The 27,140-nt window shown below is 40.4% G+C and overlaps 3 protein-coding genes across 3 annotated transcripts; 2 read left to right on the top strand and 1 right to left on the bottom strand.

Moving 5' to 3' along the window:
* The first annotated feature begins 230 nt into the window (after nt 1-230).
* Nucleotides 231-1,316, top strand: LOC139451817 (uncharacterized). The gene has a single exon (XM_071233119.1). It carries the CDS (start codon nt 231-233, stop codon nt 1,314-1,316), a length of 1,086 nt encoding a protein of 361 aa, XP_071089220.1.
* Nucleotides 1,317-8,230: 6,914 nt separating this feature from the next.
* Nucleotides 8,231-27,135, top strand: LOC139451818 (uncharacterized). Its single transcript, XM_071233120.1, has 2 exons — nt 8,231-8,436; nt 26,247-27,135. The coding sequence occupies exons 1-2, from the start codon at nt 8,231-8,233 to the stop codon at nt 27,133-27,135; spliced, it is 1,095 nt and encodes a 364-aa protein (XP_071089221.1).
* LOC139452919 (uncharacterized) lies at nt 21,675-22,760 on the bottom strand. Its single transcript, XM_071234542.1, has one exon. The coding sequence runs from the start codon at nt 22,758-22,760 to the stop codon at nt 21,675-21,677; it is 1,086 nt and encodes a 361-aa protein (XP_071090643.1).
* Nucleotides 27,136-27,140: the final 5 nt, after the last annotated feature.

A 27,140-nucleotide genomic window follows, 5' to 3' on the forward strand; every position in this document is an offset into this window, starting at 1 on the left:
GGGGTACACGTAACAATCAGGGAAGTTCACACGACGCGTCACAGTCTCACATGCAGTTGAGGAAGTGATTGCGAAATGTTATCGACAGCACATAAAATCTTTGACTTCATTAGCGTAGTGTTCTCCGATTGGTGGAAGAGTCACACCTTTGGCCCGCTTATGATAAATAGTCTCTGTTGATCAGAGCCATCAGTTGTTTTACACATTCCTCTTCCAGTAAGTACATCAACATGTTTGGAAGAACCTTGTCTTGTTGTGTTGCCATGGTGCTTGTTTCCATGACAACGGGTCAAGGTCAACAAGGGATGTCCCCGTGTCAAAATAACTTTGTTCAAAACCTCAACACATGTGTTCAAAATAGTCAGATGGACTTTAATAACTTTTTATACTTGTTGACAAACGGGACAAATGGACAAGCGCCCGACAGTCCCGACGCGTTCAGACAAGATGCTTGTGGCAAGCAGGAGGCGTTGCTTCAGTGCGGTGTGGAGTTCATGAGGACATTGATCAACTCTACGATGTGTGCCCCGAGCCAAACACAACAGGATCAGAGACCCCTCATCGACAGACAGTTCCGTTCCCTCTTCGGATCTCTGGATGAGATGTGCGCACACCCATGTCGCCGAACTCTCACCGAGGATCTACGTCAGTGTTATGTTGACGCCAACCTTGACCCCACCCTCTTCCTCTCCAACTCCACCATGGGCCGCGGTGCCATCATCGGGACCACAGCGGATCAGGCTGACATTTTCTGTAAGAACAAAGACTCTCTCGTGACATGCATGAAACAGAAGAGAGACGACTGTCCTGAATCTCCAATGATTCTCCGCGCCATCGGCCTTGACATTGAATCTATGGACAAAGGTGTTGGAGTACTGTGCGCTCACCCTGACGTGTACCTCAACGGCATCGACTGTTTTGCGGAACCCACAGACGCTGTTGTGTCGTGCCAGCAGACAATGAACCAGAAGACCATGGAGTTGATGATGACGGCAGAACAACAGAACCTCCAAGAGGATCAGTTCTTCAACAGATTCTGTGACGTCCGTCTGGAGCACGTCAGCTGTGATCTGGAAGCCTGGAGCAAAAAGAACCACAAGTCTTGTGCGGATGCCGTCATTGGTTTGAGGACGGAGTTGGAGTGTGGTCTTCTTCCAGACAACTGTGGTACAACTCATAAACAGACCATTGACAAGGTCTGTCACCATGAAAACTATAAGAAGGACATGAGACCTTTTAACAGTGGCACCATACTTTCAGCCACAATGGGGACAGTGTCATGTTTGTTCTTTCATGTTCTTTCTTCATTTCACTGAGTGTAGAACATTGTTAAATAATGTCATGGTTCATAGTTTGTGATCACTTACAGATCTGTTCGTGTGTATATTCATATATAAGTTTTTTGTATCTGAATAAAACCCTACTTTTTACACTTTGTTCTTAATACTTGAAATACATTAATAGAGCGTATATATTGTTTAACAATCCTTATGGGCTGTTCAGAACACCTGGTGAGGTGAGGTTTGTAAGAGACTGTATTCTTGAAATGACCCGTACACTGACGGATACTTCCACATTCCCGGGGGAACCCTAGCACGAATACAGAAGCGTTGTCGCTGATCATTTAGACCCTTTAATTTTAAGGATGAAGCCCATTTCTGGTGTCCCCCGCCGTGATATTGCTGGAATATTGCTAAAAGCGGCGGAAAACCATACTCACTGAAATTTAAGTTTGAACTCAGCGGTTTAGAATACATCCAAAAATGTCAGAGAGCTTGACTGCATGATCGTTTACGAATATCCTCACTACGACCCATCCCAGTGAATAAATCGAAGAAATGAACATCCAAACTATCGTAGTATCGACTTGATCCCTGTCTGGGCTGACAGTGACAGTCTACAGCAATCCATGCATTTACTTTAATATCAATTTGACATACCTTTATAATCACCTTTCAATGATCGGCCAATTGAACAATGATGATTGACACATGTAACCGCCACAGATTCTTCGGAAATCTCTTCCTTCACGATTATCATGTCTGCCATTTTGACGTCTTGTACGTGATGTAAATGTATTACGACGCGCTATCATTGCGACTGATTTACTGAGGTAGTTCCTAACATACTTTTTTCATCTAATGGTGTTATAATTTGAATTTATTACCTACGAGAGGTCATAAAAGGATTGACTGTGTATTTTTACGGGTTTTCCGGGTAGCGAATTCTTACAAAAAATTCTAGTCCGCTTCGGTGGGCGTGGCTTAATATTTTACATTCATTGGGAAATGAATAACACGTGACCAATTCAGCTGATCAGAATGAAGGCATTTCAATGAACACAACAAAAATTTAATTCTAAAACGTCACGAGACAACAGTGTAGTGTTTCCGTTATCCGGGCGGCATTGTTGACGTCATTCGAATCTTATCGTGACGTGACGTCAAACTAGAAACGAAGTCATAGCTGTTGACGTCATTCAACAAATTGTGGTTCCGCCGCTGTTGCGACTCGCTCTCCTTATAAGTAAACACTAAAATGCGTTTCTGTATGTAGACATAATCTTCGGTAATAATTAGAACATTATATTCGTGTTCATGTCATACTATGTTTACGACACTCGGGTCTAAATTCCGGAATTTAGACACTCGTGTCGTACGCATAGTATGTCGTGAACACGAATATAATATACTCTATATATATTTGTAGTAAACAAACTATGTAAAAATGTAACAAACAGATATAAAGCAAGTTGGGCATACATACGTCTCCTCTCTTTTTGAGGAACTATTTTATTCCACAATACAGCTGGTTGTTGTTTGGCTGTCAGTGTAAACATGAAGTCACAGGAACCACTTTAAATACAGTTGTGTATAGATCTAGCACTACACCCTTCGATGTAAAAAATAGTGATATAAAAAATGACAAGAATCGACTTTCAGTAACGTTTACCATATGCATGTATAGGTACTTTTGCCCTGCAGTTTGATTTGATCACACGCAATATATTTACACCAGGAGCATTCACGAACTTGGCAAACTATACTCAACAACAAAAGTTCCTGTGACACCAATATTTTAGTGTATTTTTCAAACAAGTAAAGTTCGGTTTTCAATATTGTAGTACATGTATGGAATCAAGTCACACAAACGCAACTGCTACAGAAAAGCATGCATTCCATGCAAAAGTTGACTTTTATGCAAGCCCCATGCATTTCACTACCCAAGAATGGGTATAAAAACATGTGCGTTAACAGGAATCCATATGCATTGTTTAGCATCGCAGGATCGAGCCGACGTGATGTTGCAAGACAATTTAACGTCCACAGAAACACCATTTGGTGTTTATGGCAACGTTGGCAACAGACGAATGCAGTCAGAGACCATCCTCGGAGTGGCAGGCCAAGCGTAACCAATATTCGAAAAGACAACTGGATTCGAACAACACACCTACGAAATCGATTCTGCCAGCAACAGTTACTGCAAGAAACACCCCTGGCCTTCGACGAATATCTTCACAAACCGTACGTCTTCGCCTCAGATGTGCAGGGATTGTCGCCAGAAGACCCGCCTGACGTTCCATTTTGACAGGAAACCACCGTTAAGCAGCACGTCTACTCTGGTGCAGACAGCTTCTACGCTGAACGGCCATGCAGTGGGGACAAGTTCTATTCACTGACGAGTCTCGTTTTCACCTCAGCCACAGCGATGGACGAAATCGAGTGTACCGAAGTCGAGGTGAACGTTACGTCAATGGTTGTGTCATGGAAGAAGATCCGTTCGGGGGCGGCAGGGTTATGGTATGGGGTGGGATTACAGCAAAACAGAGGACCCGTTTGATAGTGGTAGAGGGAAATCTCAATGAACAGCGCTACCGCGACGAGATCATCGGCACTGTTTTTCTACCGTTTTTGCGTCGTCATGGCGCAGGCATTACCTTTCAACATGACATATTTACTGTTTTGGTTGCACTAGTATTTCTGTCAAATGCTCACATTGAGTGAGTGAGTGGGTGAGTGAGTGGGAGAGTGAGTGTTGAACTGTATTTCAGTTATATGACTACATTTAAGCTTAATACAATGCAGCTACCAGGCATATATAATTCCCATTAGCAAGAAAGTGGTGCTAATGATAATTCTGTCCAGTCAAAACATAACAGCTGATTCGTTCACTAATCAATGCCTGTTTTGTACTCAACCATCACAATCTCCATCACAAGCCCCACCACAATCCGCAACTCAATTCCCAGCACAATCCTCATCACAAGGCCAATCATAATCCCCATCACAATCTCTCATAACAAGCCCCATCACAATCCCCATATCAAGGCCCATCACAAGCCCCATCATAATCCCCATCATAATCCCTATCACAATCTCTCATCAAAATCCCCATAACAAGGCCTATCACAAGCCCCATCACAATCCCCATAACAATCCCTATAACAAGGCCTATCACAAGCCCCATCATAATCCCCATCATAATCCCAATCACAATCTCTCATCAAAATCCCCATAACAAGGCCTATCACAAGCCCCATCATAATCCCCATCATAATCCCCATCACAAGCCCCACCACAATCCGTAACTCAATTCCAATCACAATCCTCATCACAAGGCCCATCTCAATCCCCATCACAATCTCCATCACAATCCCCGTAACAAGGCCCATCACAATCCCCATAACAAGGCCTATCACAATCTTCCATCACAAGCCCCATCACAATCCCAATAACAAGGCCCATCACAAGCCCCATAACAATCTCCATCACAATCCCCATAACAAGGCCCATCATAATCCCCATAACAAGGCCCATCACAATCTTCCATCACAAGCCCCATCACAATCCCAATAACAAGGCCCATCACAAGCCCCATCACAATCTCCATCACAATCCCCATAACAAGGCCCATCATAATCCCCATAACAAGGCCCATCACAATCTCCCATCACAAGTCCCATTACAATCCCAATAACAAGGCCCAACACAATCACCATCACAAGGCCATCACAATCCCTATCACAAGCCCCATCACAAGCCCCATCACAATCTCCCATCACAAGCTCCATCAAAATCCCCATAACAAGGCACATCACAATCCCCATCACAAGCCCCATCACAAGGCCCATAACAAGGCCCATCACAATCTCCATCACAAGCCCCATTACAAGGCCCATCACAATCCCCATGACAAGGCACATCACAAGCCCCATCACAAGCCCCATCACAACCCCCATCACAAGCCCCATCACAAGGCACATCACAATCCCCATCACAAGCCCCATCACAAGGCCCATCACAAGCCCCATCACAATCCCCATCACAAGCCCCATCACAATCCCAATGTCATTGGACAGCGCTACCGCGACGAGATCATCGGCACTGTTTTTCTACCGTTTTTGCGTCGTCATGGCGCAGGCATTACCTTTCAACATGACATATTTACTGTTTTGGTTGCACTAGTATTTCTGTCAAATGCTCACATTGAGTGAGTGAGTGGGTGAGTGAGTGGGAGAGTGAGTGTTGAACTGTATTTCAGTTATATGACTACATTTAAGCTTAATACAATGCAGCTACCAGGCATATATAATTCCCATTAGCAAGAAAGTGGTGCTAATGATAATTCTGTCCAGTCAAAACATAACAGCTGATTCGTTCACTAATCAATGCCTGTTTTGTACTCAACCATCACAATCTCCATCACAAGCCCCACCACAATCCGCAGCTCAATTCTCAGCACAATCCTCATCACAAGGCCAAACATAATCCCCATCACAATCTCTCATCACAACCCCCATCACAATCCCCATAACAAGGCCCATCACGAGGCCCATCACAAGCCCCATCACAATCCCCATATCAAGGCTCATCACAAGCCCCATCATAATCCCCATCATAATCCCTATCACAATCTCTCATCACAATCCCCATAACAAGGCCTATCACAAGCCCTATCACAATCCCCATAACAATCCCTATAACAAGGCCTATCACAAGCCCCATCATAATCCCAAACCCATAATCCCCATCACAATCTCTCATCAAAATCCCAATAACAAGGCCTATCACAAGCCCCATCATAATCCCCATCATAATCCCCATCACAAGCCCCACCACAATCCGTAACTCAATTCCAATCACAATCCTCATCACAAGGCCCATCCCAATCCCCATCACAATCTCCATCACGATCCCCATAACAAGGCCCATCACAAGCCCCATAACAAGGCCCATCACAATCTTCCATCACAAGCCCCATCACAATCCCCATAACAAGGCCCATCACAAGCCCCATCACAATCTCCATCACAATCCCCATAACAAGGCCCATCATAATCCCCGTCACAATCCCCATCACAATCCCCATCACAAGCCCCATCACTATCCCCATAACGAGGCCTATCTCAATCGCAATCACAAGCAGTGAGTGAGTGAGTATGGTCTTTGTTCGAGGAATATATCCGTGAGTGTCAGCAGAAATGAACACTAGCCCAGACATCTACAGCCACGCAAAGACGATATCACGTATCTTTACAGATACCTATTATTTAAAACAATATAAATATAATATATTATGACTCGCGTACTTTCTCATCTCGTCACGTCACTTTTCTGTTTGGCCTACCTTTAGAATACAGTACCACAAACTTATCAAACACGTCACAGTAACCTGTGACGTAATTTGTAGTATTTTGTTGCCAGTCACACCGTCGAAACAATGCCCTGTGGCGTCAGGGGTCATCGAGGGTGCATAAGCTAGTTTATGAAAGCACTTTTATTTTCAATAGTTAGTTAGTTTCATGTTTTTCAGATAGGTGTCAAGTCTGATTAGTTAACTCAGGCAACTCAGGTGAAAAAGTATGGGGATACGAGAAGTTGGAACTAATAATTAGTAACAGCGGCCAGAAGGTTAGTAAACAGCGAATTTACTATCCTGGTAGATTTCAGGAAGATGCTGAAGATTGGTAATATCACTTATTCAATAAGTATAATACCTTAAAAATGAAAACACTGTTATTTTTGTGTTTCTATCCTAAACGGAATGCACATTTGGTGTGTTCTATCTGAACATGTTTAGGGTCTAAACACATGAAATGAGTTATCTCCTTATAGCATATAAACGCCACCTAAACACAGCATCCCCATAATCATAAACATGTACCATTTATTCACGCTTAAACATGTTTAGAATGTAAATATGTTAAAAAAGTGTACGTCATCAGGCTATGAGTCAAATATGAATGTGATGTATAATAATATATATATTGAAATTAGATGTGCAAATCTGATTCACAGACACTTGCATAACATATACACCATAAGGACTTGGTAACAATATTAACAATAAAAATGTACAAGCAAACTAAGCTTATAGTGACTAGTAAAATTACAACTAGTGACGAAAACAGTCTCCGTAGAACAGGGCGTAGTGTGAGAAAAATACAAATCTAGAGGTTGCAGGTGCGAATTCCATCTGAAATCTTTGAATTCATCAATGTGTTATTGCTGTATGCCAAATAGTATTTCTCTCATACAGGCAGCTGATGATGAAAGTACATCTGATTACAACTTAACCTTTTTTAGTTAGTGACCATAGGCTACTGATCAGTAAAATCTACTAACATGTTAGTGTCTGATGGGTCAGTAACTTAGTTAGAAAACTTTACAAACTCTTTCTGTCAGTGTTGTTGACAAGAAGCATGATCACAGCCTGCGAGTCTGTGACCTTAACCTTTACTGTTATGTTTCCATAGTTCCTGTCAACCCAAATTGTCCTTCTACTTTGAATATGTGCAGATTGTAGATGTTAAAGTATACATACTGTAGGAAACTGCATCACGACAAATAGGTATAACAGCCTGCAGCATACACATCAATATAATCTGTTGATATTTGGTAACTCCTTCAATGATCGGATTGTATAATGGTCCATCAATTAAGGGTGTTTAAAACATATGACGGGTAACAACAACACAAGGCTTAGGCCGGAGTACCCCCGGGGTACACGTAACAATCAGGGAAGTTCACACGACGCGTCACAGTCTCACATGCAGTTGAGGAAGTGATTGCGAAATGTTATCGACAGCACATAAAATCTTTGACTTCATTAGCGTAGTGTTCTCCGGTTGGTGGAAGAGTCACACCTTTGGCCCGCTTATGATAAATAGTCTCTGTTGATCAGAGCCATCAGTTGTTTTACACATTCCTCTTCCAGTAAGTACATCAACATGTTTGGAAGAACCTTGTCTTGTTGTGTTGCCATGGTGCTTGTTTCCATGACAACGGGTCAAGGTCAACAAGGGATGTCCCCGTGTCAAAATAACTTTGTTCAAAACCTCAACACATGTGTTCAAAATAGTCAGATGGACTTTAATAACTTTTTATACTTGTTGACAAACGGGACAAACGGACAAGCGCCCGACAGTCCCGACGCGTTCAGACAAGATGCTTGTGGCAAGCAGGAGGCGTTGCTTCAGTGCGGTGTGGAGTTCAACTACAATTGGTACATTTCTAATTTGGATAATTCCAAACGTGATCCCATTTCACTGACATCATGGTGACTTAAGATGAATCCTTTGCTTTTAGAAAGCAAATCCATAATTTACTCATAGACTTCATGTGTTTAAATATAATGATTATTGAGTAAAATGTTTTATGAAATATATTTATTAACACTTATATATGGCTATCATGTCATTTTTGTCATCCGTCTTTACTGAAGGATCAAGTTTTTTCTTTTACTGTTTTTGAGAGAACTGTGGTACAACGCATAAACAGACCATTGACAAGGTCTGTTACCATGAAAACTTTAAGAAGGACATGAGACCGTTTAACAGTGGCACCATACTTTCAGCCACAATGGGGACAGTGTCATGTTTGTTCTTTCATGTTCTTTTTTCATTCATTCGTCATGCACAGAACATTAAGCAAAAATCATGCATATTAATTGTCCAAACAACCCTTTGAGACCGAAGGCCGAGAAGGAATGAAACAGCAAACGTGCAGGCTCGCTCTGCTCTTTTTCCCGCTCGCCTCGGTTCCACAACTTTCATGTCTTCGGATTTCATTTGTAACTTGCATTTTCCCGTTCTCAGGGAACTAATGTTTGAATCTTGCGGTAACTGACCATGTCATTTGGAACCGCCGCCTTCTCCCGAACATATTTGTTCCGGTTTGTTACAGTTTGATGCAGTTCTTCTCGCCTCTGTCCTTGATTGACAGGTCCTATGAACTTTGTTTTTTTCATACTCTCCGTTGATTGGCTACTGACTTTGTAGGCGTGTCAAGTTATGAGCATAAATTAAACAATCACCTGATTCATGTCACGCTACAGTATGTATTCCTACACCTGGAATGTTTATCAATATCGTCATGTTTGCCTGCTTTGATATATACAACTGTTTTTGGTTAAACTATTGTAGATAAAACATGTTTTCGTTGTCGAATGTAATTATAAGCATTGACTGTGTATTTTGTTCGGTTCATTGAGATATGACTCGAAAAACTAATGTGCAAACTTTTACGGGTTTTCGATTCATACCAAAATGAACCGAAAATAATATACAGTCGATCCTTATATGAACCCCGATATGTTTGCCCTCGTAGATAATAAACTCAAATAATATCACCATTAGATGAAAAAGGGAGAGAATTTCGAAGGATCTGTGGCGGTTACATGTGTTAATCATCATTGTTCAATTGGCTGATCATTGATAGGTGTTTATATAGGTGTGTCAAATTAATACTTAAGTAAATTCATAAATTGCTGTATTCTGTCACTGTCAGCCCAGACACGTGCACGGAACGAGTCGATACAACGATAGTTTGGATGTTCATTTCTTCGATTTATTCACTGGGATGGGTCGTAGTGAGGATATTCGTAAACGATCATGCAGTCAAGCTCTCTGACATTTTTGGATGTATTCTAAACCGCTGAGTTCAAAATTAAATTTGAGTGAGTAAGGCTTTACGCCGCTTTTATCAAAATTCCAGCAATATCACGGCGGGGGACACCAGAAATTGGCTTCATCCTTAAAATTAAAGGGTCTAAATGATCAGCGACAACGCTTCTGTATTCGTGCTAGGGAATTCCGAGGGGATCCCCCGGGAATGTGGAAGTATCCGTCAGTGTACGGGTCATTTCAAGAATACAGTCTCTTACGAACCTCAATTTCGCGGTCTTGTGACCTAACTCTCGTTGAATGGAAAAGTCGTATATCGTGTCAACTTAACATTACAAATGTATACCTTCTTGTAAAAAGTGTTGGATCACCTTCACCCAGGTGTTATGAACAGCCCATAAGGATTGTTAAACAATATATACGCTCTATTAATGTATTTCAAGTATTGAGAACAAAGTGTAAAAACTAGGGTTTTATTCAGATACAAAAAAACTTATATATGAACATACACACGAACAGATCTGTAAGTGATCCCAAACTATAAACCGTGACATTTTTTAACAATGTTCTACACTCAGAACTCTTCAATTTAACATTTGAAAACTCGCTGCGCGTTCGGTTCCAAATTCAATTTAGCGCGGTTAAATGTACAGGTAACCTAGCTCTTCATTGAAAACACTGTATGTTGATCTCCTAAATGAAAGCAATAACATGTGACCAATTCAGCTGATCAGAATGCAGAAATTCAATGAACACAACGAGAATTTTATTATAAAACGTCACGAGACAACAGTGTAGTGTTTCCGTCATCCGGACGGCATTGTTGACGTCATCCGAATCCTATTGTTACGTGAGGTCGGAATGACGTCACACTAGAAACGAAGTCATAGCTGTTGACGTCATGAGACATATTGTGGTTCCGCTGCTGTTGCGACTTGCTAACCTTAGCCCCCGTTACACTATCAAAAACTTTGATGAAAAACTTGGTCAAAGTCCATTTTGACCAAGTTTTTTAAAGTGTAACATGCCGTCAAAAACTCTAACAAAGTTTTTGACGGGGCTTTTTCTATTTCGGGGCTTTTTTCAGATCGGGACGATCCTATTTCTCGTACAACTTTGATCAAAGTTTGATGACTTTGATTTAATTTAGCCAATCAGACTGCAAGGAACATTTACCCCTTTTAAACCGGAAGTGAATAGTGTCAAGTCAAAATGAGTCAACTATTTTGGACTGACGAGATGTTGGAAGAATCAATTGATTTGTTTCAACAACGAGCAGCCATCCTCGGGACCAAATAAGCCTTCGCCTATCATGACGCCGCATCCTCAACATGGCAATAAACAAAATACATATGACAACAGCAAACAATTCTTCGTCAGTAGCATTTACCTGGGCAAGATAATTCCCACCAAAACTTTGACGGCCTGTCAAAAGTTTTGATGAGTGTAAACAGTCCATCTTGGACCAAGGAAACTTGATCAAAAGTTTCTTTGACCATTTTTTTATCAAAGTTTTTGATAGTGTAACTGGGGCTTTCTAGATAAACACTAAAAATACGTCTCTGTAGGTAGACATCATCTTCGGTAATAAATAGAACATTATATTCATGTTCATGTCATACTATGTTTACGACACTCGTGCCTAAATTCCGGAATATAGACACTCGTGTCGTAAACATAGTATAGCATGAACACGAATATAATATCCCCTATGTATGTTTTGCAAACAAACTACAACAGATGTAAAGCAAGTTGGGCATACATACGTCACCTCTTTTTTGAGGAACTATTTTATTCCACAATACAGCTGGTTGTTGTTTGGCTGTCAGTGTAAACATGAAGTCACAGGAACCGCTTTAAATACAGTTGTGAATAAAGTGAGTATTAAGATCTGTATCGAGTGAGTGAGGGAGTATTGTCTTACGCAGGTTGTAGCAGTGTTCCAGGGCGGAGGTCATGATTTGCAAATAACAGACATTATTCAAGTGGGGATTTATGACGAAACAATGCTTCAACATAACAGCTACCCCACCGATCCGGCCGATAAGATGGTAGAATGAAAGGGTTTGAGATAAGAGTTATAGTTTATAGACAGTCTCTGTCTAATGCATAGTGTGATGGTTATTCACAATTCTACCATGAATTTGGAATTCACTCGATTCTGATTGGTCAATCAGAGGCTATTAAATCACAATAAACCCCCTCTGATTGAAACAGCTGGTTTGACGGCCGCATTACCGCGGAAGCTAATATTCATAGAATAGTACTATTTTCAGTAATTGTCGGTAGGCATATTTAAATAATTATATCTACAATAACAGGTTACAAATTGCACAGATGCGGTTACTACACTATTAAAAGGATGTGTGGCAATATATTTCATGCAGAAAAACACGACAGAAATCAACAAAGGGAATGTGTTTACGTTTTGGAGACAACAGAGAGCTTGGAATTTTGGCGCTCTTCTATATACGACTGTGACGTCATATTTTTTGCGTCACAATGAGCGATATGACGTCATAATGGTGGACGCGCGCTGTAGAGCAAAAGCCTCGCAAAGCTTGCTTTGTTTTCTTTAGGGATGCCCACCTCATATTAGCTTACCAAGTTGCCGTGCTTATATGCTTTCAATGCCTGTCATATGTTCGAGTGAAGTATTACCGTGTAAACAAACTGCTTGAGTATATACAGCACCATATTTTGTTCGGTGATTCCGTCATTCAGATCGATAACCCACTAAGAACACTAGACTCAACCCAGGCCGCTTCACTCAGTATATTTGCTAACACCAAAGAGTTCGCATTTTATTTAGTCATGGTAGAATGGAGATAAACATACTGTGTTTTCAATGTAGAGCTAGGTTACCTGTAGATTTAACCGCGCTAAATTAAACATTTGAAACCTCACGCTGCGCGTTCGGTTCCAAATTCAATTTAGCGGGGTTAAATCTACAGGTAACCTAGCTCTACATTGAAAACACAGTATGTTTATCTCCTAAATATATATACAATTCTTTACAAAAGGGGTTGGTATAATTGTGTCATCTTCAGTTTACACAGCGCATGAATGAATAAAAGGTTCAACATCTTTCTTCAACTCATTTGTCCAATGTTAGTGTCATAATCAGTTCAGTTTCGGCGGACAACGATTCTTAGCACGGACCGTGTTGTCATTCGAAGGTAAGTATAACCATATCTTGTTTAAACCGAGGAAGTAATTCAAATGACCCCAAAACCCCGCTAAGAGTGTATGTTCATCAATACAAAAATACTGGACACACCTGTCACAAACATGGTTCAGTATTGGCTTACATACCATGACACACTACAATTCGCTAAACCCGCTCCCATTTTTTTTGCGCAGGACAGTTTCCAGTAGACAGGATATGCTCTTACTCACAAACAATTAGAGGTAATTGCCTATGGGATTATTTCCCTTTGATAAAGGCAGAATCCTGAATCTAAGATGAAACCCTATTGTGAATACCAATGACATTTTTTCTGGCCTGAGATCTGGCTTCATCAATGTGGCCGAGGGGTGTGCTCGACATACAGTCTTCAAAACATTTCTGTAAAAAAAATTAAGCCATGCAGGTCTTAGAAATGATACGTTTACAAACTATAATCAGGGAGAATCTGGGCTTCGAAACTCTGATCATTGGTGCCTGTGTACAACAAACTGTTTTTAAAAGTTGCTTCTCTTTTATTTCACATGGTCAAGCTTACAATATATATAAAAGGAATTTACAGTGAGTGGATAATGTTTTATCAACAATAATAATAATAAAGCACACATTACTATTTATGTTAGTTTCTTTTAAGTACAAGGTAATACCTTCCCATATGTTTATTTTCGTTGAGGACATTAAGTTTTTTTGCGGAAAGGATAGTTGTAATAATTTCGGATAAACGTATTTCTACGTTCTGTATAGTGAGGGCAAACCAGAATAAATGGTACTCATCTTCGATCTGACATATAATATATTTAGGTCTACATCAACTTTACTTTAACGCATTGTTTAGATTATAGGAAAGAATGAAAAATTTGCTTAGACTATGTGCCAAATCTATTCCCATCCAAGGTTATGTAAGATACATTTCTGGAACAAGCACGTACTTATAGGAATTAAAATGAGACAGAAATGATGAACTACCAATAATCTGATACCAAGTTTTGCATTTCAATATCTATACATCGTTGTTTAAACATACAAACAGACTGTGTCATATCGCAAAGCTGTAACATGGGAAACCCAATTTATACCATCGTTATCATCATGCGTTTTAAGCATTGTGTAACAAGCAAGTGGATACCTTTTTGGGTGCATACGAAATATTCTACAGCAATAGCGTATACCTTTAGTAAAATAGTGCGCACATAAATAATGCCTGCCCACTTCTCAAAGAACGGAATGTGTGTAACAATATTTGCTTACTTTAATAAATGTTTTAAAATATATGCTTTGAACCTTTTCAATAGACTCTCTAAAAGTGTATCACCAAACTTCACTACCGAAATACAAAATCGGTGCAATTTTTAAATCAAACAACAGCCGTTTCTAAAGATATATTCGGATAATGCTTCAATAATTTGAAGATAGGGAAACATGTTTTTCTTGTCTGTATAGCCAGAGTTTGACACCTCTTTGACCAACTTAACTTCGATGCCAATATAATTCCTAAATACTTTTAGTGTGAAGTAACTGTTATTACTTTTTCATTATAAAACTATTTCTCAACTTTCTTTAAGTACCCGCCATTTCGTAAAACGACAATATTTGATATGTCCATGTTGACTTTCATACCCTATTTTTACAATATCGTCTGAGCATATATCCAGTTTTCTTTGTAAATCTACCACAGAGTCTGCAACTAAGACAACATCATCTTCAAATAACAGAAGCATAATGTTTCAATAACTTCACATAAAAGTATTCAATGAGTTTCACTTGCCTCTATTTCTGTGTGTGATTGATTTATGAAGAGGACAAACAGTAACGGACTTAACATACACCCCTGCAGAACGCCACTAGAAGAAATATCTGTTCTGAAGTTTTCTAATTTCACACTAGTCCGAACATTTTCAAGAATGTTTTGAATTAAATTAAACGTCTTTCCGCGAAGGCCCTTTTGAAACAGAGTATATAAGAGTTTTTTTTCTATTGGCATTGTCAAAAGCATTATCAACATCTGTGAAGGCAGCATAATAACGATGTTTAGGTTTTCGCAAGTATATATGCATGACAGAAGTCATGTAGCACCAATCCATTGTGTACTGTTGAGTCTGTTGACAGCCTGCTAGCGATTCAGATAACAACTCGTTTATCGATCTTTCTTCAATAATGGATGTGAATATTTTTCTCATACCTTTTAGAAGCCCCATACATATTTGGAAGAGTGAGGTCACCAGATTTGTATATGCGTATAATACAATGATCTCATTAAAATCAGATGTTAGTTCTCGCTAACGCTAAACAAAGATCTGAGGACATACCATTACGGGTCATGTCAGAACGACCTTTCATCCAACCAATCAAAGCGTCGCTTACCAGATCATGAAAATGACAGTCGGAATGTGTTTTCTCATCAAGCAACCTCGAAAACGTTAACACGGGGTATTCCGAACGACAGTTACGGCCGTACGACTGATTCCGTCAAAATTATCGTTTATCTCTCGCTTCCGTGGGATACACATTTGAACGGAGGAGACGTTGCATGGGAAGTACTGTCACACAATCTCAACCATATATTAGACATTCCGGAATGTTCGTTTGTTCAGTGTTCAAAATTTTAATTGAGAACTGTGTCAACATATTTTTCAAGTGTAGTCTGAAATGGAAGTCGCCAGGTTGAAACAAGTACCGTAAAGCTCGAGAAAACTGCCTTCTAATTGGCTGATGTTTGTCATTTCAGTGGTCGGTCAAAGTTCGCGAAAGGTCGTTCTGACGTGCCCCGTAATGGGATGTCCTCAGATCTTTGTTTAGCGGCAGCGGGAACTAAGATCTGATTTTAATGAGATTGGGTATAATACAACCAATATTCCACGGGAAAATGACATTGTTCAAAGACTGTATTACATCATATGTTTAGATATGGAATAAAGTTTATTGAATGCTTAAGAAACTCAGGAGGTAAGCCATCACTTACGGATGATTTGCCAGATTTAAGATTTTCTAATTTCATCGTCTGTATCTCAACTGATAGCATATCGGTATTATTACATTGAACACAGTGCAAACAATCATGATAACAGCGAAAGGTATATACATTAATATCAACTTCATTACTTTGTCCAGTTTCCGGATTGTAGTCTAGCAGCCAGACTCGGATATATGAAAAAAACCTCACCCCATCAGTTAGAAAAAGTTTGCTTGTGTAATTAGCTTCTACAACCATAATGTATACAGGAATAATGGGATGTATGATTTTAAAAGAGTGCAATAAACTCTTATGCCTTCCACAAGTTTGGTATCAGAAGCCCTCATTCAGTAGTTATAAATAAAATAAGTTGTCAGTCAACGTTGTCGATAAGAGTAATCTCCCCTTGGTGAATTGACCTTAGCTGTTGTGTTGACAAGTCCAAGGACAGCTTGTTCAGTTTGTCCTGTTTAAAACAGAGGTCAACGATGGTCACAACACAAGAAAACTGATGACATGTACATTTCTCAGCCATAATCATCATATTCAATGAGATTAGACCACACTGGTGAAATATCATTACTTCAGCAAATCTCTTTGGTGAAGTTTGGTCACTGTTCCGGTAGAGCTAAAGGGATCGTTGTTGGCACAGGTACTACAGAAATGTACCCGAATCACGTTTCTGTATACAGAAATGTACCCTAGCCAAAATTAGAATACAGAAACGTACCTGGTACTCTAAACGGCAGACGAGTCCATATTCCTCAACCCGAAACCGAAACCGGTTCATGTTCGCATGATTACGAGTGCATGCGTGCTACTTCTGCACGACCTCTTGCCAACAGCCCCCCACCCTTGCGTGAAATAAAAGCCTTGTCAAAGGCATTCAACTTCATAAGATAAGTTCTGCCTGTTAAACGCGTAGTGTTATGTGCTATGTTGAATGTAACCGCTGTTTGGCATACAGGACGTGACGAATGCCTAAAGAACCGATTACGCGCATTTCGCCTTGCGGCCTTGCAGCCCTGCGGCGGAATGGACTCACCCTAGGGTACGCTGCTGTATCTTGATTTTGGTTAGGGTACGTTTCTGTAGTACCTGTGTCGACAACGACCCCTTCAGTCCCAGTAGACCTATGTCTTACTGAATAGTTTCACATATGAAAGAATGTGGTTGTTCATGCACATCTTGCAACATAAATGACAGAAAGAACATATATTGCACCTGTTTTTGGCAGTTTTACACGTTATCTCAATGTAAAATTTGAGTCATAAAAAGTAACGAACTGGCAACGGATAAACATAGCTGGGCCCCTTTAGGATGTACTAGGTGTTCAAAATGCTACGTTTGGGAAAAATCTTATTCAAATCCGTTCATTCTTTATTAATTTGTTTTTATCAAATGGTCATCAAGTAATGTGTGCTATTCATATCATCATGTATAGCTTTCTTTATTCACCTGTACTTATGACCTGTTTTATACACCTGTACAGGCCCCTTTCAGTAACACTGCCATGTAAGCACATACTATTTACCATCAACTACTTACAGTAAGGTGTGACATCAAAAGTTTTCTTCATATAACAAATTAGGGTCATTATTTCATAACAAAACAAGTAAAATACATTTTTAATTTCAAAATGTTTTATAGATAAATATTGATTTATAATAAAAAGTATGAATAAATTGTATATGACATGTTTGTTACTAAAATATATTGATTCCTGTCAAATTGCCCTTGATATATTTTTGGGTAATGGAATTTTTAGAAATAGTATTTCTTATTTAAATGTTTTAGTTATTATCCAAACTTAACGTGTTTTATTACATTTTGACTGAGTTTAATTATTCTGCTAGATTTAGACCTATGTTTAAAAACATATTTACTCAAAGCTGTTTTATGAGTTGTGATTTCCTCGTATTTTAGATGGATTCAAGCCCTACCAAACTTACTGTAAAACCTCATCTCTTATTCTGAAAAACTGTCTTTTGTTGCAGAAGAATACCACAGAATGTTTGAGATAACCTATGCAGGAAGACAAATCTTCATTTTTAACTGCCATGCAAGAACGTTGCAAATTTGGGGATAATATATCGTATCCTGGAAATACTCAAAAAGGACACAGAACAACCATCTTTTCAAGGTAAAGTTGAAAATGACATTTTGTGGCACAAGAGTTTCTTCTCAACATTCACAAGCAGCACACATCTACAATGGTTAAAGTCCAGGCTGTCAAATAAAAGTGAGTGATTGCCCAAACCAGAGAGAGAAGAGTTTCTTTTGAATGGAAATATATTTGCTTGTTTTGTGGACAGTATCAAATAATACAGATTGCAAACTGATATGTGTTTCTACGTTTGGATTCTGCCACACATTAGAGTGTAGAGCAAGGGAAAAGAGGGATCATGTTCATGTTAGAGATTTCTCAAAACTGATCAGTCTGGAAGCTTGGTACCACAAAGGATTTCACAGTCGATAGTTGGTTTGTGGGAAAGGAAGCAAGTCCTCAGAGGGTCCTTTTTAGTTAGCCCTCGAGCAGCTAATGGATGTTATATTACCAGAACTTCATGCAGGCAGGGTACTAGACATGTACCAGCTGTTGGAATGGTACAAAGGATTGCTTTGGAAATACTTGCTTGGAGATGCTACAACCTCTTTCACAAAGCATAAACTCAAATTGAAATTAAAGGAAAATGGGTCAGTTCTCTTGCTTTGTGCAAACATCTTCAGTAAGTCACTGCAACTGCAAGACGTCATAAAGTCTACACGTCTACAGTCAACCTTAAGGGAAAATCAGATCAAACAAGATATTTTATCTCAAGGCAGTGTCCAAGAGTTGGCATTGCATCATTCAGCACTAATCCTTCGGTCACTAGGGAAGACAAATGATGGCATTAATCACCAGCCTCTATATCCCTACGACATATCAGAGAAGAATTGTGAGGACATGATTCCAATTGAGATGTATGCTTTTCTCCACTGCCTGCTGGCCACCAAGCCAACTTCACCTGCACTTGAGAAAGTTCACTACGAAAAATGTAAAAGATATCATGTGCATGGCTTCTTAAGGGAAATGTCAATCTCAATCCAAGGAGGTCGTCCTGCATGCCAACAAGCATGGTTTGGGGATCAGCTATGATGAGATCCAAAGAATCAACACTAAATGGGCGAAAATCCAAATGTCTCAAGATATCTTTGTACTAGCCAATATGGTTGAAGGGAACGTGCCACCTGGTGCTGGAAACAACTACAATCGAGCCACAGAATCTCTTGACTGGATACATCATGATGTTGAAAATATGGTGTTATATCAAACCCATTCTCAGAACCAAGGTTCATTTGGTGCAATTCTGCAGGATAGAAAGAGTGTAAGATTTAGGACTATCAACAAAGATTTCAAAGCTGCTAAAATACTGTAGTGCCCAAACATGACTGGAAAGATGGCTGGATCAAAGCACCCTCTCAGACATATCCAAGTGAATCGGTTTCACGAGTGATCAGTCAACATCACAGCATCAGCATCAGAGCAAAGGAAGAGGCGGTTGTAGCCAAGAACACCACAAGTCCGTTATTCACAACGAAGGAAGCTTATCGGGGATGGATATAGATGAAGCTGCCATTCAAGAGGCTATCAGAACAGTGAATGAAAAAAATGGTCAATTCATTTACTGTGGAACCTGTCCGCTTGTGAATATTGCTACTTCGACTGTGGTACCTGGAGACATGTCTTTCCATTTGTGCAACATCAGAGGTGAAGGTGTTGAAGGAATGGACAGATTCCTCCCATCAAGACTTCATTCCTCACAGACAGATTTCTTTGCTGAGATGAAAAGGCCCAAAGTTCATACTTTCTCAAGTCTGAACAAGCCTGTTGTAGCAAAAAAAAGCAGAAAGTGAACATTGATCGACAGATATTCAGCAAACTAAAAAGTGTTGAAACAATCAAGAGACATTGATATCATGGATATTCTGCAATATGAGCTGACACCCGTTCCTCTGTCCTTATTTAACCTTCATGGAACCATGCGCATTGCTACAAAAGCCACGACAGTGACCTGGATGGAAAAGGATCATGCTGTTGACAATCTGCCTCCCTCTCACAAGTCTACTGTATTTGTTGTGGACTTTATGATGATACTACGGATGATGTGTACAGACACAAGCACATGCAGGTCATTTGGAGAACTCTCGGACACAATTCTGTCTGTTAAACACAGCCATGGATATCAGTACATTGCAAGTCCTTAAAATATGTTGTTCATGTTCAAGGTGAAATAGCCATTTCACTACGTTTACTCTGCAGTAACGACTTCGAAAATGTCTTACAATCTCTCGAAGTAATAGCCAAGTTGACGTTCTCAATAGCATCTTTGTTAAAAACAATTCTTTTCCCTACATTTCTTCCTTAAATGTATTTGACTTCAATGTAAACGTTCAGAGTTTGGTTATTCCTTGACTTTGGAGGAGAATGATGTAAGATTTTGTATTACTTGCCCGTGAAGAGATCACTCGTTTAATAATCATACATCTATATTACACATATTACATTCACGTACAAATTTTGAAAAACTCTCAACATCTCTGGGCATCTTAAACGAAATTGCGTGTCGAGATGATAGATCACTGAGAGGGGCTTATGCGCACTTGATGACCTCAGAGTTTCGCCAGTTATCTTCCAACAAAATTCCACAAATTACGTCATGGGGTATTGTGACGTGATTGTAAACTTCGTGGTGAAAGGCCCCATTGCGATCGTAACGCAACGACTCTCGCGCGTCTATGTATATGGCAGTTATGGATAAACTTTAGTACTAAGATAGCTTTAGGGAAAGGGACCCCTCTTTTCAAAAGGTGGGCCGGGGTAAAATATGAAATTAATAAGTATAATCGTTTGACCTGTTTGAACTATTAATATGTTAAACTCAAATGGATTATGCTGTAGATTCTGTAAATAAAATACTAAAGTCGCTCCCGTAAAATACCAATTTTATGAAACTCGTGAATAGTTCTGATATTACTCGGATGCTCACCCCTCTTAATTCTGTGCCTTCGTTGTCCAACCATATAGGCTGTTTTTATCAAAATTGCAATTATTATTTTTTTGTTTTTTCGGTCTTTCAAAATGCGATCAAGCAAAATGGAACAACTCCGATAATTTCACAGCAGCAGCACTTACATTTTCATTTACCAGTTCATACATTGCTGAAAAATTACTTGAACATGATCAGCGTTAGACTATTGTCAGTACAAGATTTGTTACCCTGCATCATTCCATGGGTATCCGGTCATAGTAATCTTATTTCCATCTTCTGTTGTTGAAATACCCAACATAACATTGGCCAAAAACTGATATCTTAACTGACAGGAGATGGGGAGGTGGTTACTCACTGCTATGTTTTGCACAAACATGTCAATTATTGATATATTGATATACGCGCCTACTTTGACCTCCGGGTTTCTCCTGTTTACTGTGTGTAAACTCCATAGATGGCAAATATTGACGAATGTTAAGCCTAATTTATTAAATTTCTCATCTTGTACAACAAAAAGACGCTAAAAACAGCTAAATGCGTAAGATAAATAAATATAATGCAAATGTACAATGAATATTTACATTTGGGTGAAGCTTTGAGTCACAGAAAATGGAACAGAAGGAGTAGTGTCAAACTTGACATTGTTCTTACTGTTGCTGAAACTGTGGGAGCGCAATTAAAAGGTCTTGTGTCCTTCTTAAAGTTTTCATGGTGACAGACCTTGTCAATGGTCTGTTTATGAGTTGTACCACAGTTGTCTGGAAGAAGACCACACTCCAACTCCGTCCTCAAACCAATGACGGCATCCGCACAAGACTTGTGGTTCTTTTTGCTCCAGGCTTCCAGATCACAGCTGACGTGCTCCAGACGGACGTCACAGAATCTGTTGAAGAACTGGTCCTCTTTGAGGTTCTGTTGTTCTGCCGTCATCATCAACTCCATGGTCTTCTGGTTCATCGTCTGCTGGCACGACACAACAACGTCTGTGGGTTCCGCAAAACAGTCGATGCCGTTGAGGTACACGTCAGGGTGAACGCACAAAACTCCAACACCTTTGTCCATAGATTCAATGTCAAGGCCGATGGCGCGGAGAATCATGGGAGATTCAGGACAGTCGTCTCTCTTCTGTTTCATGCATGTCACGAGAGAGTCTTTGTTCTTACAGAAAGTGTCAGCCTGATCCGCTGTGGTCCCGATGATGGCACCGCGGCCCATGGTGGAGTTGGAGAGGAAGAGGGTGGGGTCAAGGTTGGCGTCAACATAACACTGACGTAGATCCTCCGTGAGTGTACGGCGACATGGGTGTGCGCACATTGCGTCCAGAGATCCGAAGAGGGAACGGAACTGTCTGTCGATGAGGGGTCTCTGATCCTGTTGTGTTTGGCTCGGGGCACACATCGTAGAGTTGATCAATGTCCTCATGAACTCAACACCGCACTGAAGCAACGCCTCCTGCTTGCTACAAGCATCTTGTCTGAACGCGTCGGGACTGTCGGGCGCTTGTCCGTTTGTTCCGTTTGTCAACAAGTATAAAAAGTTATTGAAGGCCATCTGACTATTTTGAACACAGGTGTTGAGGTTTTGAACAAAGTTATTTTGACACGGGGACATCCCTTGTTGACCTTGACCCGTTGCCATGGAAACAAGCACGGTGGCAAGACAACAGGACAATGTTCTTCCAAACATGTTGATTAACTGATTGAGAAATGTGAAAGACAAGTGATGGTTGATAATGACCAGGGTACTATATATACTTGAACTCGAATATTTGTTATTACGAGGGTGTGACTCTTCCTCCAATCAAGGGGCAGGAGACAGATTATGTCACAATGGATGCTGACATTCTATTGATAAAGGTAACATATGAGTTACTGAATTTATCACAATCACTTCCTCAACTGAATGTGAGATTGTAAAGGGCCGTGTGAATTTCCCTGATTGTTACGTCACACTGGGTTGGCCGCGACTGCCCCGGAGATAATGAGATATTAAAACACCGGCCAATCATTGTTTGATCTACTAAATCATTACGCTTTAATCATAATCGTATAATGACAGAATAAATGTCACCAATGAAAAGAATATGCACCAATGCAACGAGTAGGAGAAACAGCAGAACCGCAGCTGTGTCAATTTATAAGAAACAAACTTTATTGCAACGTGCATATTAATATAAACGACCGAAAATATATATTTGTAACTAACACATATTTCTTTAAAGTGTTACCTGTTCGGAAATGGAACTTAGAAACAATATAAACACCCGTTTAGAAACACTTTAGAAACAGATTATGACAAATAAGACTGCAATCAAAATTGTCATTTGCCCTGAAGTGCGTGAGTTTAAATGTCACATTGGCAGGAGGCAGTATTTTAGCTTTTTGTGTCTAGAGCATGTGTACAAGCTTTATGTCTTGATATCATGTACATTCTTGTCAACACAAGACAGCAAAAGAATCAGTAACCAATAACATGTCATTTTTATTTAAAACATGTTGGACAATACTAAAAACAACGACGCAATCTTGGGTTTGGGCTGTAAACTGCTGTTACGGACAGCAATGTAATTTAGGTCCCGTGGATTTGCCCTGAAACGAATGAATGACATGTTCTCTAGAAATGTCTTCCTCATCTGACCACAGTTAATTTGTTTCATGCACTACCGCCACTTAGCTTGTTAAAGCAACCATCTCGACATCTTCGAAACATGACTGAACACACAAATATATCATTGATTCCCGAATTTACTCTCAATCATATTCAGATTAATATTGAAACGTGTTGCAGGCAAGGGATTCATATATCATCCCATCTCTTTCTTGTGACACCAATAAATAAACATACACGATGAGTGACCGATCTTCTCGCCCTTATTCGGCAGTCACGGCGAGATGTGTGACAGATGACCTTTGTCTCATGTCAACCGGGCATTGTTTCTGTACCAGTAGGAGATATTTCAGTGAGGTGAACTCAGGCGACGTGACCCTCATGTATCCCAAGCTTTATTTAAGTAGGCCTGTTTTACACCCTTTCTTCAATGTGCGTACTTCAGTGTATGTAGATGTTGATCATGTACATAAAGTCCAAGATATACAGACACGTCACACGTGTGTGTGTGTGTGTGTGTGTGTGTGTGTGTGTGTGTGTGTGTGTGTGTGTGTGTGTGTGTGTGTGTGTGTGTGTGTGTGTGTGTGTGTACATGAGTGTACAATCTAAGATATGTAGAGACGTGTATGTTGTCTTGAGTTTATGTATTTATAGATGTATACATATCAGCAATGTTACTTGAGTAACTGATCGTATGCATATTTTAACATAACATTTCTTTATGCAGTTTGCATTTGTCAGTGACATGACAACTGGTCATGCTTAATTTGATTCTTATTTGTGCCGAAAGCGTGCTCCAAATATGTTATTAATACACACATTACTTATTTATAACATTTAATGATATAAATAATTTTGAAAGTTTACACTTTCGAACAACCGATGTTCATCAAAGGAACAGAACGACACTAAAATGTCTTCCTGTTAAATGATCACGTGACACGTCATGGTATCTCTTATACCACATTCATCAAATCTCATGATCAACGATCGTCAGACTTGATTACTCAGATCAACATTCCCATTGACGTGTTTACTTCAGCCTCACCCGCGTGGGCTTATATAAGTATATAGACATGGTGACACATGTGTCGTGCCCACAGGCTCACCCCGGGCATGTGACGTCAGAAGGTGAAGGACTTGTACCTTCATTCTCAGTGCACCTGAGCAGTCGTCCATACCATGCATGGTTCGACATGTCCGCCAGAGTCAAACATGCCTAATGTATGTATAAAAAAGCAACGAAACGGGTAACTTTTAGTTAGGTCCTGTTTCTTGTTGATAATTCAGTAGTTTAAGTAAGGTAAGCGTATTTCCTAAACATGCACATATCCCAGAAGGATCCAGGCAGGGTGTGCGGCGATTGATGCAACTGCCGATGTCTCAAAAGTACCCATAACCCGATTTAACACTTTGTTCGAAAAAACATGTGGGTACTCATTCGGAATATGTTTATAGATTTTAATATCTGTCTTAATTCTGAGTCGCCTCCCTAATTCCTGGGAGACCAAATATAAACCACCAACGCCAAAGATCAACCAACCCCAACCATGGTGTGTGTGTCGGTGTTTGTCATCGTGTTAAATAATACAAAGTCGTCTGCATTATTGGAATATAAAGATACAAGTTATACCCTAAAGAAATATTAGAACAGTTGTACCTTTGTTGGAAAAGTTGTGCAACGTTGCTTTTTGCTATGGCAATACTGAGTGTGTGAGTGAGTATTGTTTTACGCCGGTTACATCAATATCCCCGCAATATCGCGGCGGGGACACCAGACATAGGCTTCACACATTGTGCGTGACGCGCGAACGCTCTAACTACTAGGCTACCCCACCGCCCCACAATACTGAGAATACCCTAAATACATCCATCTTGATTGTGAAAATTACCACATGTCCCAGTTTAATGTTGAGGAAGATCGTTTATAATAAAGATCAATCATAAACAATGATTTTATTGTGGTACAACAGACATGGACATGCATACCATTCCTAAGATAGACGTAGAAAGTGTATGCGTGCCTGTGCGATGAGGTATGTGTGATAATTATGTTTCTGTTCAACATTGAGGAAATTAGTACAGTTACTGTACACCACAAATAACTCCATCACCTGGTCGCCGTCCATCATCTCAGAACCTGTCGGACTATGTGACGTCACATAGCAACATGTAACGGATGTCTTCATTGGCTTGTGTTTGACTGGAAAGACATCATCATTAATTATCATCAAACCTCCCCTATATATACAAACGCCTTGACCACCCAGTCCAACTTCCACTTCTTCACTGTACGATTGACCACTTCCCCGGCCGGAGTGACTATTTGCGATTGCTGCAGTAACTCTTGCTTTCAGACAGAAATATGTATTTCCGAATGGTTACGCTATGCTGTGTTTCTATGGCGACGGTCACGCTCGTCACGTCTCAAGGCCAACAAGGCATGTCTCCGTGCCAGAGTAACTTTGTTCAGAATATCAATACCTGTGTTCAAAACATTCAACTGAATTTCGATAATTTCTTGTGGGTTGTAACCAATGGAACAAACGGACAGGCTCCCGACAGTCCTGACACGATGAAAAGGGATGCGTGTAGCAAGCAGGAGGCATTGCTTCAGTGCGGTGTGGAGTTCATGAGGACATTGATCAACTCTACGATGTGTGCACCAACTCAAACACAACAGGATCAGAGACCACTCATTGACAGACAGTTCCGTTCTCTCTTGGGATCGCTAGACGAGATGTGCGCACACCCATGTCGCCGTACACTCCCTGACGAGTTTCAACAGTGTTATGTTGACGCCAACCTTGACCCCACCCTCTTCCTCTCCAACTCCACCATGGGCCGCGGCGCTGTCATCGGGACCACAGCGGATCAGGCCGACACTTTCTGTAAAAACAAAGACTCTCTCGTGGCATGCATGAAACAGAAGCGAGACGACTGTCCTGAATCCCCTTTAGTTCTCCGCGCCATCGGCCTTGACATTGAGTCTCTGGAGACAGGAGTAAGTGTTCTATGCAGACACATTGACGTGTACCTCACCGGTATCGACTGTTTCGCCGAGCCCACGGACGCTGTTGTGTCGTGCCAGCAGACAATGAACCAGAAGACCATGGAGTTGATGATGACGGCAGAACAACAGAACCTCAAAGAAGACCAGTTCTTCAACAGATTCTGTGACGTCCGTCTGGAGCACGTCAGCTGTGATCTGGAAGCCTGGAGCAAAAAGAACCACAAGTCTTGTTCGGAAGCCGTCATTGGTTTGAGAACGGAGTTGGAGTGTGGTCTTCTTCCAGACAACTGTGGGGCAAGTCACAAACAGACCATTGACAAGGTCTGTCACCAAGGGAACTTCAAGAAGGACCTTAGACCTTCCTCCGCTTCCTCAGCAACAGTAGCTGTTAACGTCGTGTTTCTTTCTGTTGTTGTGTATCTGTTTAATATGGCTGTTTGAACACC

Source organism: Haliotis cracherodii, unplaced genomic scaffold, assembly GCF_022045235.1.
Source record: "Haliotis cracherodii isolate W230 unplaced genomic scaffold, xgHalCrac1.p SCAF_9, whole genome shotgun sequence".
Classification (NCBI taxonomy): domain Eukaryota; kingdom Metazoa; phylum Mollusca; class Gastropoda; order Lepetellida; family Haliotidae; genus Haliotis; species Haliotis cracherodii.

Bases quoted from the DNA above. Each gene is read 5' to 3' on its own strand.
- LOC139451817 (XM_071233119.1), top strand. From the start codon at position 231: ATGTTTGGAAGAACCTTGTCTTGTTGTGTTGCCATGGTGCTTGTTTCC.
- LOC139452919 (XM_071234542.1), bottom strand. From the start codon at position 22,760: ATGTTTGGAAGAACATTGTCCTGTTGTCTTGCCACCGTGCTTGTTTCC.
- LOC139451818 (XM_071233120.1), top strand. From the start codon at position 8,231: ATGTTTGGAAGAACCTTGTCTTGTTGTGTTGCCATGGTGCTTGTTTCC. The intron at 8,437-26,246 runs GTTCAGACAAGA...GGCTCCCGACAG, and splicing joins GCGCCCGACAGTCCCGACGC to TCCTGACACGATGAAAAGGG.